Source organism: Equus przewalskii, chromosome 3, assembly GCF_037783145.1.
Source record: "Equus przewalskii isolate Varuska chromosome 3, EquPr2, whole genome shotgun sequence".
NCBI classification, from domain to species: domain Eukaryota; kingdom Metazoa; phylum Chordata; class Mammalia; order Perissodactyla; family Equidae; genus Equus; species Equus przewalskii.
This window is the reverse complement of record NC_091833.1, coordinates 34,397,954-34,411,397: the sequence shown is the minus strand read 5'-3', so window position 1 is coordinate 34,411,397 and position 13,444 is coordinate 34,397,954. Positions and strand designations below refer to the sequence as shown.

Here is a 13,444-nt window from a genome sequence, read left to right as displayed (position 1 = left end):
AGACCCAAAATAATTGATAGAAGCACCTTATTACTCAGAATGCTAACCAATTTTTAATTGTCTTTGGAGATTTTCCCTCTTCTATGCTCCATTAGCCACATTTAAGACATACAATTCTCATTTACTTAGATGTCTTGACACATTAGCAGCTTCCTAATTTAAATATATTGGGGCCAGCTGGTGGCATAGTGATTAAGCTCATGCGCTGTGCTTCAGCAGCCTGGGGTTCATAGGTTCAGATCCCAGGCATGAACCCACACACCACTCATCAAGCCATGCTGTGGCGGAGTCGCATATACAAAATAGAGCAAGATTGGCCCTTGCGTCAGCTCAGGGACGATCTTCCTCAAGCAAAAAGAGCAAGATTGGCAATGGATGTTAGCTCAGGGCCAATATTCCTCACCAAAAAAAACAAAAAAAACCCACATTCTTTTCCTTAATCTACTGAGATTAAATTATTTTCCTTTACTTGGCCAAAAAATTTCTTGTTAACAGCTTTCAACTGTTGGCAATTTTTATTTCTCATTTCAGAATTTACGTGAGAGAAATGCCAGATTTAGATTCTTCTTTAAAAATCATTAATACACATCCTATTTAAAATATGCCTATGGGAGGGGCCGGCCCCACGGCCGAATGGTTAAGTTCACATGCTCCGCTTCAGCGGCGGCTCAGGGTTCGGATCCTGGGCGCCGACATGGCACTGTTCATAAGGCCATGTTGAGGCAGCGTCCCACATGCCACAACTAAAAGGACACACAACTAAAATATACAGATAGGTACTGGTGGAACTTGGGGAGAAAAACGAAGGAAAAAAAAAAGAAGAAGATTGGCAACAGTTGTTAGCTCAGGTGCCAATCTTTAAAAAAAAAAAATACGCCTATGGGAAAACAGAGGAATGATTTTTCCTTCTATAAACTGACATTAACTTAATAAGTAATGGTTTTATTACAATATTAATAAAGCTTGTGCCAATATACAATAAGTGCATTCTGTAATGGGTTGATTTTATCTCACCAATACAATTCTTTAAAACCAGAAAACCTAACTGATTTGGATTAACTAGATTATACATCTGAGTGAATTTTAGAAAACTTCACTTTTATTTTACCACTCGTTAACACACACACAGAGGAAACCACAGCAGGTCTCTAACTGATAAACTCCACCCCTGGAAGAGGGAAGCATGGTGGAATTCCTGACCAGGAAAGCTGCTAACGGTGTCTTCCTGTAGTCCGGTAATCACTGAACACTGAAGGCAGCCGGAGAGACAGTGGCCCCGGAGAGACAGTGGCCCCGGAGAGACAGTGGCCCCGTGCAGCCTGGAAATGGCTTCATTCAAGCGAGCAGCTCCGTCATCTGACAACTCAAACCCCAGAGGATCATGCACACCAGCCAGGAAGGACGAGCTCCCAGAGGCAGTGCCCACCTCTCCCCACCCCCGGCGTGAGTGTGTGGGGGCAGTCCCATCACCAGAACTGGAAGAGAAACCTGCAGCTGACGAGCCCGGGAGCAAGCCCAGTCACCGGGCCAGAGGCTTCTTCTTACAGATGAGGAAATTAGAAACTGAGACTCAACACGACTACCACTTGGCCGAGGTCACCCGGCAGGTTCAAACCAGGATAATTCGTGACAGCAGAAGCCTATTCACCTCCCAACATGCCCTGCTCCCAACACAGAAGGAATCCCAAAACAAGCCATCCTCAAGGTCCAAACACAGCTGCGTCCGCACTCGTCCTCGGCCACCCGACCCTGATGGAAGCAGCGCAAGCACTGACAGTGGAGCCTGAATGGACAGATTTCCAACACTTCCCCCGACTCAGGAAGGTCACCTCTTCCAGACACAGATGAGAAGCGACAGACCACCAAGGAGGACCATCCTCAGAATATGCCGGCTCTTACTTACAGGCAGGAAGTGTGTCACCTGCTCTTCTCTTACCCTTCAGAGCAATAGTTCTCAGTGGAGGAGAACTGGGGGCATTCTGCAATCCAGTGGGACATATTTGGTTACCAATGGGATTCAGTGGGTATAGCTCAAGGAGGTTACAACATCCTTTAATGCATGAGACTGTCTTGTCTAACAAAAACTCTTCCTGCACAAATTTCAAATGCCCCACACATTCACATGAGTGAAAAGCAGGCTTCTAATTCTCTGAGCCCAAAATCTTATTCCCTTCTACATTTAGACACAAAATATTCTTGGATAATTTTAATGTAACTTGAATTTTCCAGGAATTCTTCAAGTCTAGAGAAAAGTATACCTTGCTTTACTTGAAACTTGAAACTTCATCAAGAACTGCTCATCACTCTGTAATATTCCATCACCAGGCAGTATCAGAGTCCCTAGGGGGACAGCCCTCCTGGTCCAGGACCCGACACACGATGTCTGGGCATCTGGCCTATTCCCTGCCTCCTTGCGCATTTCATTCAACCATTCACACCTTAAAATACATGCTATTTTACTATACACTGTTATCCTTTTATTTCTCCCTACATTACAGTTAAGGCATTATATTAATTTTTAAAATTATATTTTCTAAACATTGCATTATAATTTATTTCTCCCTACATTACAGTTAAGGCATTATATTAATTTTTAAAATTATATCTTCTAAACATTGCATTTTAGGATAAAAAGGCATTACGAAAAAATTATTCTAAAAAAAAAGGGATTGGGTCTGACCAGTCTGAGCCTCACTGCCTGCACAGAGGACCTGCTCACAGATGTTGAGAAAATACCTGGTGATCCTTTAGGACACAGTACGGACACAGGTGAAAGGCCCTGTCTCAGAGCAACACCACGGCCTATCCCATCTTCCCCTGGGGACAGAGAGCCCTGGAGTGCCCCCCCAACTGGAGAGCAGGTGTTGGGGCCGTGCAGGGTGTCAAACACACACAGCAGGACACTTTGGAGAGTTAGAGGAGGCTAGAGTAATTATGCCACACGGCAGCCGTCACCCACAGGCGTCCCAGACAAACCAGGACAGCTGGTCACCTTGAACTTGGGGCATGTTCAGGAGCATCCCAAAACCAACCAGGAACCCCTCCTCGATCCCACATTCCCCTGAAAAGTCCACAAAGCCCCTAGTGCTGCTCCTGTCCCCAGAGCACATGGGCAGGCGGAACCCAGCAGACGCCGGCAGGAGGGCCGGCCGCCATCCATCCGGCTCACTGTGGCTCACACTCCTCTGAATCTGCCATGCGCCCCGACCCGACCGAGCCACCGCCCTCGCTCCCGAGACACACAAGGCGGGAGGCAGCAGTCGGTCCAGAGAGAGCAGAGCCCTCAATGAAAATGCTGCGAGCTCTCAGCAAGTACAAAGACAGATTGTGCCACCACCACCAATGTGACTTTTGTGTTGCCAATTGTGGAAAAGGATAAAAACACCAACAGGACTGATGGAAAGTGCTGCCCAGAGCCCCGTGGGAGCTGTTCACAGAAGCTACAGCATCTGAGGGGCGCCTTGGACTGACGCATCTATAAACAGGGCAAGGACTAGGAGACATCCTTCCAATCTAACTAAACTCTCCATCAAGTTTCAATTCAAACGGCACATAAACTACAACACACCTCACTACGATTAGGTTCTAAAGATTTTAAAAAATAGGCACAGTAAGAACTACAGATGTGAATGGAAAGTTTGATATACTCAAGTGAAATTTACAAACACTGCTTATGAAGAAAAATACCTGAAGACTAGCCAGATAGAAAAGGAAAGAACAAACAAATGGACATCTTCAAAGATTTGGTGGGTTAGTTCCAAAGAAAAGATGCACCAGTCTGGTCTATGTCAAGAAGAAAATGTGAGAATGACTTTGAGTCATTCGGCAAATGTCGTGTGTGTGGTTCTGGCCCAACTAACATCGGTGAGGATGCCGCTGGGGCAGAGCCCCTCGCGTGCAGAACAACTGAGTCAGCAGCTGCGAGCCCGGCGAGGGCGTTCCCGCGCCCCATCTGTTCTTACCATCGCACTTTGTTGCACGTCTGCGTCGCGCCGAGAGGGGAGCCTGCCACCATGGGGACCTGGATGGGGCTGTGCTGCTTGTTCGTGACCAGATCCAGCTTTTCTTCCAGCGATTTACACGTCGCCTCGAGAGCTTGCAGCTTGGCCTCAATGCTATCCAATCGCAAGCATATGGTCTGGTTAATGGAATACAGGAATGACTGAAAGGGAAACAAAGATACACTTCAGAAGGGACATCTTGGACTGGAAGGAGACAATTCCAAGGAACACCAGACAGCTCCTTCCTCATTTCAACTGTATCTACTCCAACAGAACCATCCCCACGTTGCAGCTCTTTAGTTACAGGCCAGGAACATCTGAGTAAGAAGCTCAACTTTCTGTACTGAAAACGAACACCACAGCCCCGGCTCTACTCCTACGTGCAGCTGAGCCTCTTAGTTACCTTACGTCCACACAAAAACTTTATGTAGTCTTCAGGATGCTGTTCTGTTTACCAGTAGATTTACACTTAAAACTAGACCAATCTTCCTAACTATGAAAATAGATGACACCTATCCTCAAAATGGCCTGAAAACCAGCGGCCCTGCACATTCACATTATTCCCAACTGCCTGGAGTTGCCGTGTGGGACCGAGGTTCCCGTGCTGCTGTGAACAGCAAGCCCGCCACCTAGTGGCCGACATGCAGAGCAGCCTCCGGTTCCAGTGTCACTGCTGAGTCCCAACTGCTAAGTCCAATGAATCCCAGTGAGCAGAGACATGCACGACTCCAAACCCAAGAAGAGGATCAAATACACAAACCAGACGGGGAAGCTCTCACTCCCCACAGCCGCCACTGCTGCCGAGAGTCAACAGGATACAGATGGAAGCGTGTTGTTCAGGTAAGACTAGTACTGTGCAACCAACGAACACCAAAGGCCGGTCCTACCAGGTGATCCGGGGATCAGAGTGCTGGTTAGGAGCGAGTTCTTAAAGCTCGATTTAGCAGCAGGCTGGCTTATGAGCCGGCAGCTGAAAGTCACGAAGAATTTGCCATTCTTCTTTAGTGCCCTTGACTGACCAGAGTGAAGTGCCTGAGGTGGACACATCGGAAGTGAGGGGGCAGCCCAGGGGGAGCAGGAGGCCCGGAGGAGCTTCAGAGCAGGCCGGGCCCTCAGCACACGGGCGGGACGATGGCCAGCCTCTGTTGCACTGACAGGGCCCTACCGTTTACTCATGCTGCTCCTCCTTGTTAACAACAGGAACTGAATATTTCTAGACAGATGCCCCAGACAAACAGAGGAATTACAGGAAAAGTTACTTCGGTTTTCACTTGCTTGGCTTTCTTAAACTTCTCATACGCGCTGATGTGACTGTAAACACCAGACCGGCCAAGGAGATCCAAAGATCCAACATCACTGATGGACTGACTCAGAGGTTTCCAAGACCACAGGGAACAAACCAAAATTTAAGGACTTAAACGACAGGCGCAGAAGTACTTCGTCACTGGTGGGAAATATCAGCCACACGAATTGGTCACTTTCCTTCCATCCACAGTAGGTTACGGGTCTAGGGCAAGACGCCTCCTGTGGCAGCAATCTTAATCTAAATGATGTTTATTCTTCATACTTTTCAAGGAGAGAAAGCAGCTTTACGCATGTTGTAGGGGGTTGAACGGTGACTTGAAAAAACAATACATCCACGTCCTAATCCCCAGAACCTCTAAATGCAGTCACATTCTGCAAAAAGTCTTTATAGATGTAATAAGCCAAGGATCTCGAAATGAGATCCTCCTGGATTAGGGTGGGCCCTAACTTTAACAACCATGTCCTTAGAAGAGACGAGGAAGGGGAGAGACACAGACCCATGGGGAGAAGGCCGCGTACAGATGAGGCAGAGACGGAGGGGCACGGCCACAGCCAGGGACGTCCGGAGACCCCAGGGGCAGAAAAGGCAGGAAGGACCCTCCCCTGCAGCCTCCGGAGGGAACACAGCCCTGCCAACCTTGATTTCAGACTTCTGGCCTCCAGAACTGTGACAGAATAAATTTCTGTTATTTTAAGCACCCCAGTTTTTGAGAATTTGTCATGGCAGCCCTAGGAAACTAAGATTTAAATAATGAAATATGCTGTATTTTTACCTTTATAGAGGGGTCCTGGCAATTGATCTCTAGTCGCTGGCGTTTCAAAGCTGGTTCATCTTCATCTGTTACGACATGGTTCTCCAGCACAACTGAAAACCAACAGCAAAAACAAAAGACTTAAACTTCAATATGACAAGCTTTATAGAACTGTTTTAAAATCAAGACAGTAAACAGTTCTGACACCTTAAGGTTATATGAGAAACGGCGCAACCTCTTTCATATTTTACCTTTCTACAGTTTTAACTTAAAATTCTCAGGCAGAAAACAGGATATCTCCTTAATCTCAAGAAAAACTGAGATACCAGGTAAATTACATCCCTAATGTGCTTCTCATTCAATGCTCTGTTACGCCACCCTGTCTGAATTTCGGCATGATGAAACCTAATCAATAATAATGATTTCTTCCCAACCGGAAGCCTTGCCTGTTGGCTATCTCATTTCAAAACCAAAACCACTCTCTGGTTATTACGTTGTCTTAGGTGCTGGTCACCAGACAGTCTCCAACTTAACAGGCTGCTCCACAGAAGCCACCGCACAGTGCCGCTGGACTCAACGTGTCCCCATCAGCACCCTTCAGCTGATCCTCGAGGCTTCCCCACGGAAGAGCAACTCGGCACAGATTCAAGGCCTGCCACAAGATGGTCCCAGATGCCTTCCTTTCGTCTAAAATTAACTACAGAAACAATATTAAAGATAACCACAAAACCAAAGACCAAAACTATCCACAATCACCTCATCTCTGCACAGCCCAACCCTGTGCCTCGAACAGTCTTTCAACATGTCCATGTGGGCGACTATGGACAGAATCTATATTCAACACTTCCTGCTGAACATGGGGCCATGGGTACTTCTCCATTTCACCACAGGATTTCTCCTGCTCACCTCCCGGCCCGAAGCCACAATGTTAACTGCCTGGTGTGCTCCTCCTCGCCTCCTTCCACCTGCTCACACGTGGACACAAACATCAGACGCCTATGGGAGGGCCAGGGTCCTCTATCAATAGACCTGTCTGCATCCTTCCTCTCCACTCAGCCTTGTCACGTGGCCAGCCCTCCCAGCTGATGGCTTCAACTCACTTTTTTAACAGTAATAGCAGCGTGTGAATCTATTGTACAGAAATGAGTGCCAGTATACGAGAATACAGATTATATAGGTATATACAGAGAACACGCATATTATGATACTGTGTGTGTACACATGCACAGAAGCGTGTTGCTGTAGCACTAATGGGAGAGGGGCCACCAACGGAGCATAAACTATGGTGCACGCACACACTGGCACATCATCCATCCACCTGTCCAAGACATTCACGGTACAGCCGAGCAGGATGAGCTCGCTGTGGACAGACGATGTCAGCCTCACCTGGACAGTGCTGTCTGGCCACGTCCCGGCTCCACCCCTCAACCCTGCCCAAACCTCCATCTGCCCAGCCACCTCCACACAGGGAAATCCATCCACCTTCCATCCAGCCCCACTTGGATACCGGAACTCATGTCCACTCACACTGTGACACCAGCAGTGGCAGCCTCCCCCCAGAGCAGACCACCCCCCAGCCCCTTACACACAAGGCTATCCACAGATATGGGCAAAGCACATCCTGCTGGCATTGGATTCCTCATCTGCAAAGGGAAGGTTGGGGGCAAGCACAGGAAGCACAGGTCTCTGCGGTCCCTGCCACCAGCTCAGTCAAAGCACCTCCACTTCAACAGGCTGTATATACTGAGCTTCCAAGAAGATCTCGATTAAAAAAGAGTGTCAATGCCTTTCAGCCTATACATACCAGATGATTCATCTCAAAGGTCTCAAATTTAAAGACAGTGAATCATCCTAGGGCTCGAACACGAACCTTTCACAGGTCCTAGGCAAGAGCAAGAAACCGATCTCCTAGAGGTAAATTAGCCAAAGCTCTACCCGGCAGGAACCAGCCAAGGGCCAACAAGAACAAGAAGCACCCGCTTACCTAAGCGCTGTGCCTCACACACCATGGACCTGGCTGCAGGGGCCTTTCCAGAGCAATGCGTGCGAATGAGTTCTCATTAAGTGAAAAAGGAAAAATCTATACCTACAAGTGTTTGTGGTTAGCAAAACACACATTCTCAGAAGCTTAGTCAAAGCCTATTTACTTCCATTAGGAACTGGTAATTTAGACCAGGGTTGGGAGGACAGAGAGAGACCTGGCAATCATTCTAATCCTTCTAATTTGCTGAATAGAAACCAGTCCAGAGAGGTTAAGTGACTTGCCCAGGGCCAAACAGCTAGTTTCTTGTAACTACAGAAAAGAAGACTCAGTGCCCCTTGGCAGCGTGAAGTCCCTCAAGGTTGTAAGTAAGGGCAGCAAGCAGACGTGTAAAAGGAAATGTGCCCGTGAAGACGACTGAGATGCACACACCAGGGTTCCAGCAGTGACTTTCCAGGGCTATTGGACTGTGAGTTTGTTTTTTTCTTCATCCTTTGCTGCACTGCTTTGTATAATTTTGCGTGCATTACTTTTAGATTTAGACTAAAGAACCCAGCATTCATTTTAAAGCCATGGCAACCAGCTGGAAGCCAGGCCTGATGAGAGCTCCCATCTTAGGGAGGTGCAGACAGGTAGAATAAGTGCCACCATACGGGGAGCACGTGCAGAGTCAGAAGAATCTAAACATTTCTGCTTTAAATGGAAATTGGAAAAAACTAGAAGGACGTACATGCCAACAATTTAAAAGCTGTTCTACCGCTAGGACTATGGGAAATTTTCATTTCTTCTACTTGCTTAACTATGCTTTTAAATATTACAAAGGTCATATTTTAGAGATGAGGAAAAAATAATCTCACTCTTAAACACACTCCGGGTGCAAACGTGTGTAATGCACTATGGTATTTGCTGGCTGCCTGCAAATTCCTCTAGGTCAGAGATCGCAGGCTTTCTGTTGAAGGCCTCAGAGAGCCCTGCACACAGTAGGTTTGCATTAAACAGTAAATTGTAGCTGCCAGTTAATTAAAGAACAGAGATGGAACAAAACCAAGACTGTAAATGATTTCGCTAAGCCTTCCTTGCACTGCAATCTATAGAGAGAGAGAATTTACTTGGGATGTAAGCTGTCAGAATTTTAATAGTCCTAAAAATGCTTAAAATTTATGTAACTGGAACATTTTTCTTTTATAACATTGCAATACGTACTGTCTAAAGAAATTGTCCTTCACCTCCCAAAGTCTGCACAGATATTTTCAGAATTGTTACGTCCAACAACAGTGCTGCTGCTTCTTTAAGTTCAGCGGTGTCTGAGGTGTGGGGCTCGTGAGGCCAAGGCCGCACGGTCTCGCTCCAGCCACACTGCTCAGCTTTGACTGAGAAACTCTGGTTAAACGGCAACACCGCTATGCCCCAGCTTTGTTCAGTGATCTGACACTGATCTTGCCAGTTAAGAGTGCTGCTCAGAAACCAATCAGAAGCAAAATAAAGGGGGAAACGGACCAAAGAATAGCATTTCTGAAGGAGCGCCTTCATTTCTTTGTGAAAGCTCATTTAACCCCCAAATTATTTATATTTTATATATTATATTACTCTCTTTCCATACCATAACTAATTCCAAATGAACTTTTTCTATTTTTCAAATAGATCACACAAGATAGACATCATTATACTTTCTTATGGGATTTCTGAAAATTCTCTTTTCTGTGGGGAAAACAAAAGTCAGCATTTCAGTTCTGCTATTCCAGAAAGAATAGCCGGGCAACCAAAACACCCAGTGACCTAACTCTGTGTACTCATCACATCAAACTTCACACAATATAAAACACACAAAACTTTAATGCAAAAAAAAAAAAAAGTTGTTCTCACATTCAGTCGATGGAAGAATAACAAAATAAGACATTTCCGGGAGATTTGTCAGTGTCTTATCAAAATTCTGAACATACAAAGCAACTCTACTTCTAGGAACTTACCCTACAAAAACATCTGCCAAGATACACGCATGGATCTTTACGGCAGGGGGGTATTTAAAAGAACACCAGTGCAAACAGTGTAAGAGGCTACACTGGGATACACCTACAAGGGAAATACCACGTGGTTGTCAAAAAATGAAGTTTGTACACACCAACACGGGAAGACGGCCACAACACAGGCCGAGAGGGAATTTTGAAAAGGAGGAGGTGTAAGGAAGAAGGCTGTGGAACCTTGTGCAGGTGGGGGTGGGGGGCAGCAGAGGCTGGACGTGCTTGTGCACACATCAGAAGACGGAGAGCGGAGCAGGTGCTGGAGGGCTACCCACCTGGGAATGGATGCACGGTCTAAGATTGTTTACACGCTCTAAGACTTGCATTTCTCACACAGAGCATGCATCTCTTGTTCTCTTGCTTTATTTAATGGAAAGAAAACTTCTGGGAGCTCTGCTGGATTTTTAAAGAACAGAGAGAAGCACGGTTCCCCTGCTGTCCCCCAGCTCTGTACCTGGGTGATCAGGACTCAGGTCTCCCACTGCAATCTGCACCACATCCGCCAGATCCTGTTCCGACATCATCCAGAAGGAGAGGGGAGAGGCCAGCCAACGAGCAAGAACCAAACTCAGGCAGGATCGGGTTTCTATCGCCTGTAAAACAAAACCAAAGACAGAAGAGAGGGAGATTAATAACTGCGACCTGGGAGATGATGGCAACTGCTAACCATGTGTATTCAAGAGGATGTCAAACGTCTGTGGATTTTAATGTAGGGTTCTTGTTGCCCCAAACCACCAAAAGGTTAGTCTTCTCTGAGAACTGAGAAACAGCTCAAAAACACTGCTCATTGCCTCTGTCTTAACCACCCCACTAGCCCCTACCTGACAGCCTCTCTCTTTATCAATGCACCCCTCACACCGCCTCCTAAGTCCCCTTCCTAAAACACGTGAACACGTCATCCCCCAGCCACATCTCCAGCAGTCCCCTGCTGCCCACAGAGCACAGCCTATGCTTCGCCTGCTCCCCGCGGAGCAGGGCCGTGGTGGTGCTAGCCCCTGCTAGACACACCTCACCCGAGAAAACCACCACACTGCTGGTCTCCCCCAGTAACACACCTCCCCACGTCCCGAATTTGACCCAAAGCACCCTTCCACATAGGCTGTCCGCACACACCATTTCTGCCACTCAAACCGCCCTCCCTCTAAGCGCCTCTGCTTTGCTTTCCTTTGGCTGCCAGTGCAGACCTGCATGCAATACCACCCCACTGCCACAGCCCCAGGGGCACTGCCGTCCCGCCCACCACTGCACTTGCCAGGGCAGGGGCCGCCTCTGGTTTGAGTTGTCCCCGGGGGGAACACTGTGTCTGCAACAGTCAGTGACGTTCTTCCTGCTCCTGAAACACTTTGATTAGGCCCAAAGAGAGCTTATCTTCCAAAACAAAAATGAAGCCATGTCATTCCAAAGATAGGGACACAGTATGTGAAAACAGGATGCCCTGGAGAACTGAGGAATCAATGTCACCACAATATTTTTATCATATTATACTTTATATTTTAATTATTATAAATAAATATAAAATAAGTTTACAGGATAAACTGTCTTTCTCCAACCCGACCACATGTTCCTTGACGGCAGAAACCACACGCTCAGCTCTCTGTGGCACAGTTCCTTTCATCAGTAAGTGCTCACTGTCCCAAGTCACAACTCCCGTGGGGCAGAGGGGAGTTGAATTAAAATTTTCAGATCATCTAGTTTCAACTAGGAGTCTACTGGCAGCTGCTTTTAATGGATAAGTTCCAACAGGCACAAAATTAAATTCACAGGTTTCACACATGTTCTTAAATCCTATAAATAACATGGTTCCTCTTCTCTTTTGTCCAGATTTAAATTCTACAGCTTAAACGGTGGCAGCTCCAGAATTTCTTAGGGACAACAATTTGCAGAAGGAGGAACCAAGCTCCTGTCCTAAATCCTCCTTTCTAGAGTAAATACAACATTTTTGCTTAAACATATAATTGAACATATGATCAATAAAATGGCAACGGTGTTTTTCTTCCCAGTTTATTCCCACTTCACATAAAACTGAATGAATTGAGAAAACATCAATTGTCCTTAACAAAGAAGAGAGACTGATGACAAACAGGAGGGAAACAAAGAACCTCAGAGGCACTACGACTGACCACTTTAAACATCCAACTATGAAAGATGGCATTGACAGAGATTTTTAATCTCCCCAAATCCCCTTGTAAAGATACATGGAACAACTAGGAGGGCAAAACCCAAATCCAGGTCAACATCTACAATACACTGAGTGGTCAGGTGTCCTAAGGAAGTCCAAACTCCGAGTGGGTGGGGACACACCACTGACAGCCACGAGATGGTCATGGCAGAAGCATGCGTGAGGCAGGAGCAGAGAGAAGCAATGGGTCAATCTGGGAAGAGCAGCCGAAAACAGCAGGTGAGCACAATCCAAGAGCAGACAAATGCAGTGGGGTCTGCAGTCATGTCCAGAAGGCCTAGAACATTCTGGGCCCCATGAACTCTCTAATCATCTGAAGTTCCCTTCTAGGCCAAATACACTGAAAAGAGATGACGGGGGATAGAATACAAGATGTACAGGACAGGGAAACAGAAAGAGGAAAATGAAAGTCTAAGGGCGAGAGAGAAAGACAGAGCCCAGTGAGCTCAGAAAATAAGCTGCCACATTTTTTTTAAACTTCCTAAAATCAACAGAAGACAGAGCTTCAGAACACTGAAATTAGAAAAACTATTCTAAGTCAAGCTTCCCTTCAAATTCAAGAAAATTAATGCCACACAAAAATGAACAGAAAATACTGAGGTGAAATCTCACATACAGATAACATTTTAAAAGAGAATGTGGAGCAAAATAACATTGCTACAGATGATGAAAGCATACTAGAAAGACATGTCCTCAAAAGAGATGAAAAATCTATACTGATATTTCAAAACAAGGGGCTGCCCGGTGGCACAGTGGTTAAGTTTGCGTGCTCCGCTTCAGCAGCCGGGGGTTCACCAGTTCAGATCCTGGGTGCAGACATGGCACCGCTTGGCAAGCCATGCTGTTGTGGTAAGTGTCCCACATATAAAGCAGAGGAAGATGGGCACACATGTTAGCTCAGGGCTAGTCTTCCTCAGCAAAAAAAGGAGGATTGGCAGCAGTTGTTAGCTCAGGGCTAATCTTCCTCAAAAAAGGAAATTCAAAACAAGTTGAAATACATGAAGGAAATGATGTAAGATATCATCAATCATAAACCAGCAGTAGAAAAACTCAGAAACGAGGTAACAGAACTCAGAAACAATCAGAACTTTAAAAAATAATAATTTCAGAAATGAAGATCAATCTAGAAGAAATCCAAGAGCAAATGCACAAACTGTGCCTTAAGCAAAATGAGAAAAGAATGAAAATTTTAAGAATTAAAAAAAAAT

The 13,444-nt window shown here is 46.2% G+C and overlaps 1 protein-coding gene across 17 annotated transcripts in view; it reads right to left on the bottom strand.

Annotated features, from left to right (window-relative positions):
- BANP (BTG3 associated nuclear protein) overlaps positions 1-13,444 on the bottom strand; it is a 117,838-nt gene that overhangs the window by 79,845 nt on the left and 24,549 nt on the right. For 16 of the 17 annotated variants that reach the window (XM_070612473.1, XM_070612477.1, XM_070612483.1 and 13 more), the window contains 3 exons: positions 10,512-10,650; positions 6,080-6,171; positions 3,963-4,162 (listed from right to left, as the gene is read on the bottom strand). In XM_070612473.1, coding sequence (XP_070468574.1) covers positions 3,963-4,162; positions 6,080-6,171; positions 10,512-10,581 — 362 coding nt within the window. In that variant the 5' untranslated portion in view covers positions 10,582-10,650. Of the gene's footprint in view, positions 1-3,962; positions 4,163-6,079; positions 6,172-10,511; positions 10,651-13,444 lie in introns of those variants that run through there. The other variant, XM_070612490.1, reaches the window with a different exon arrangement.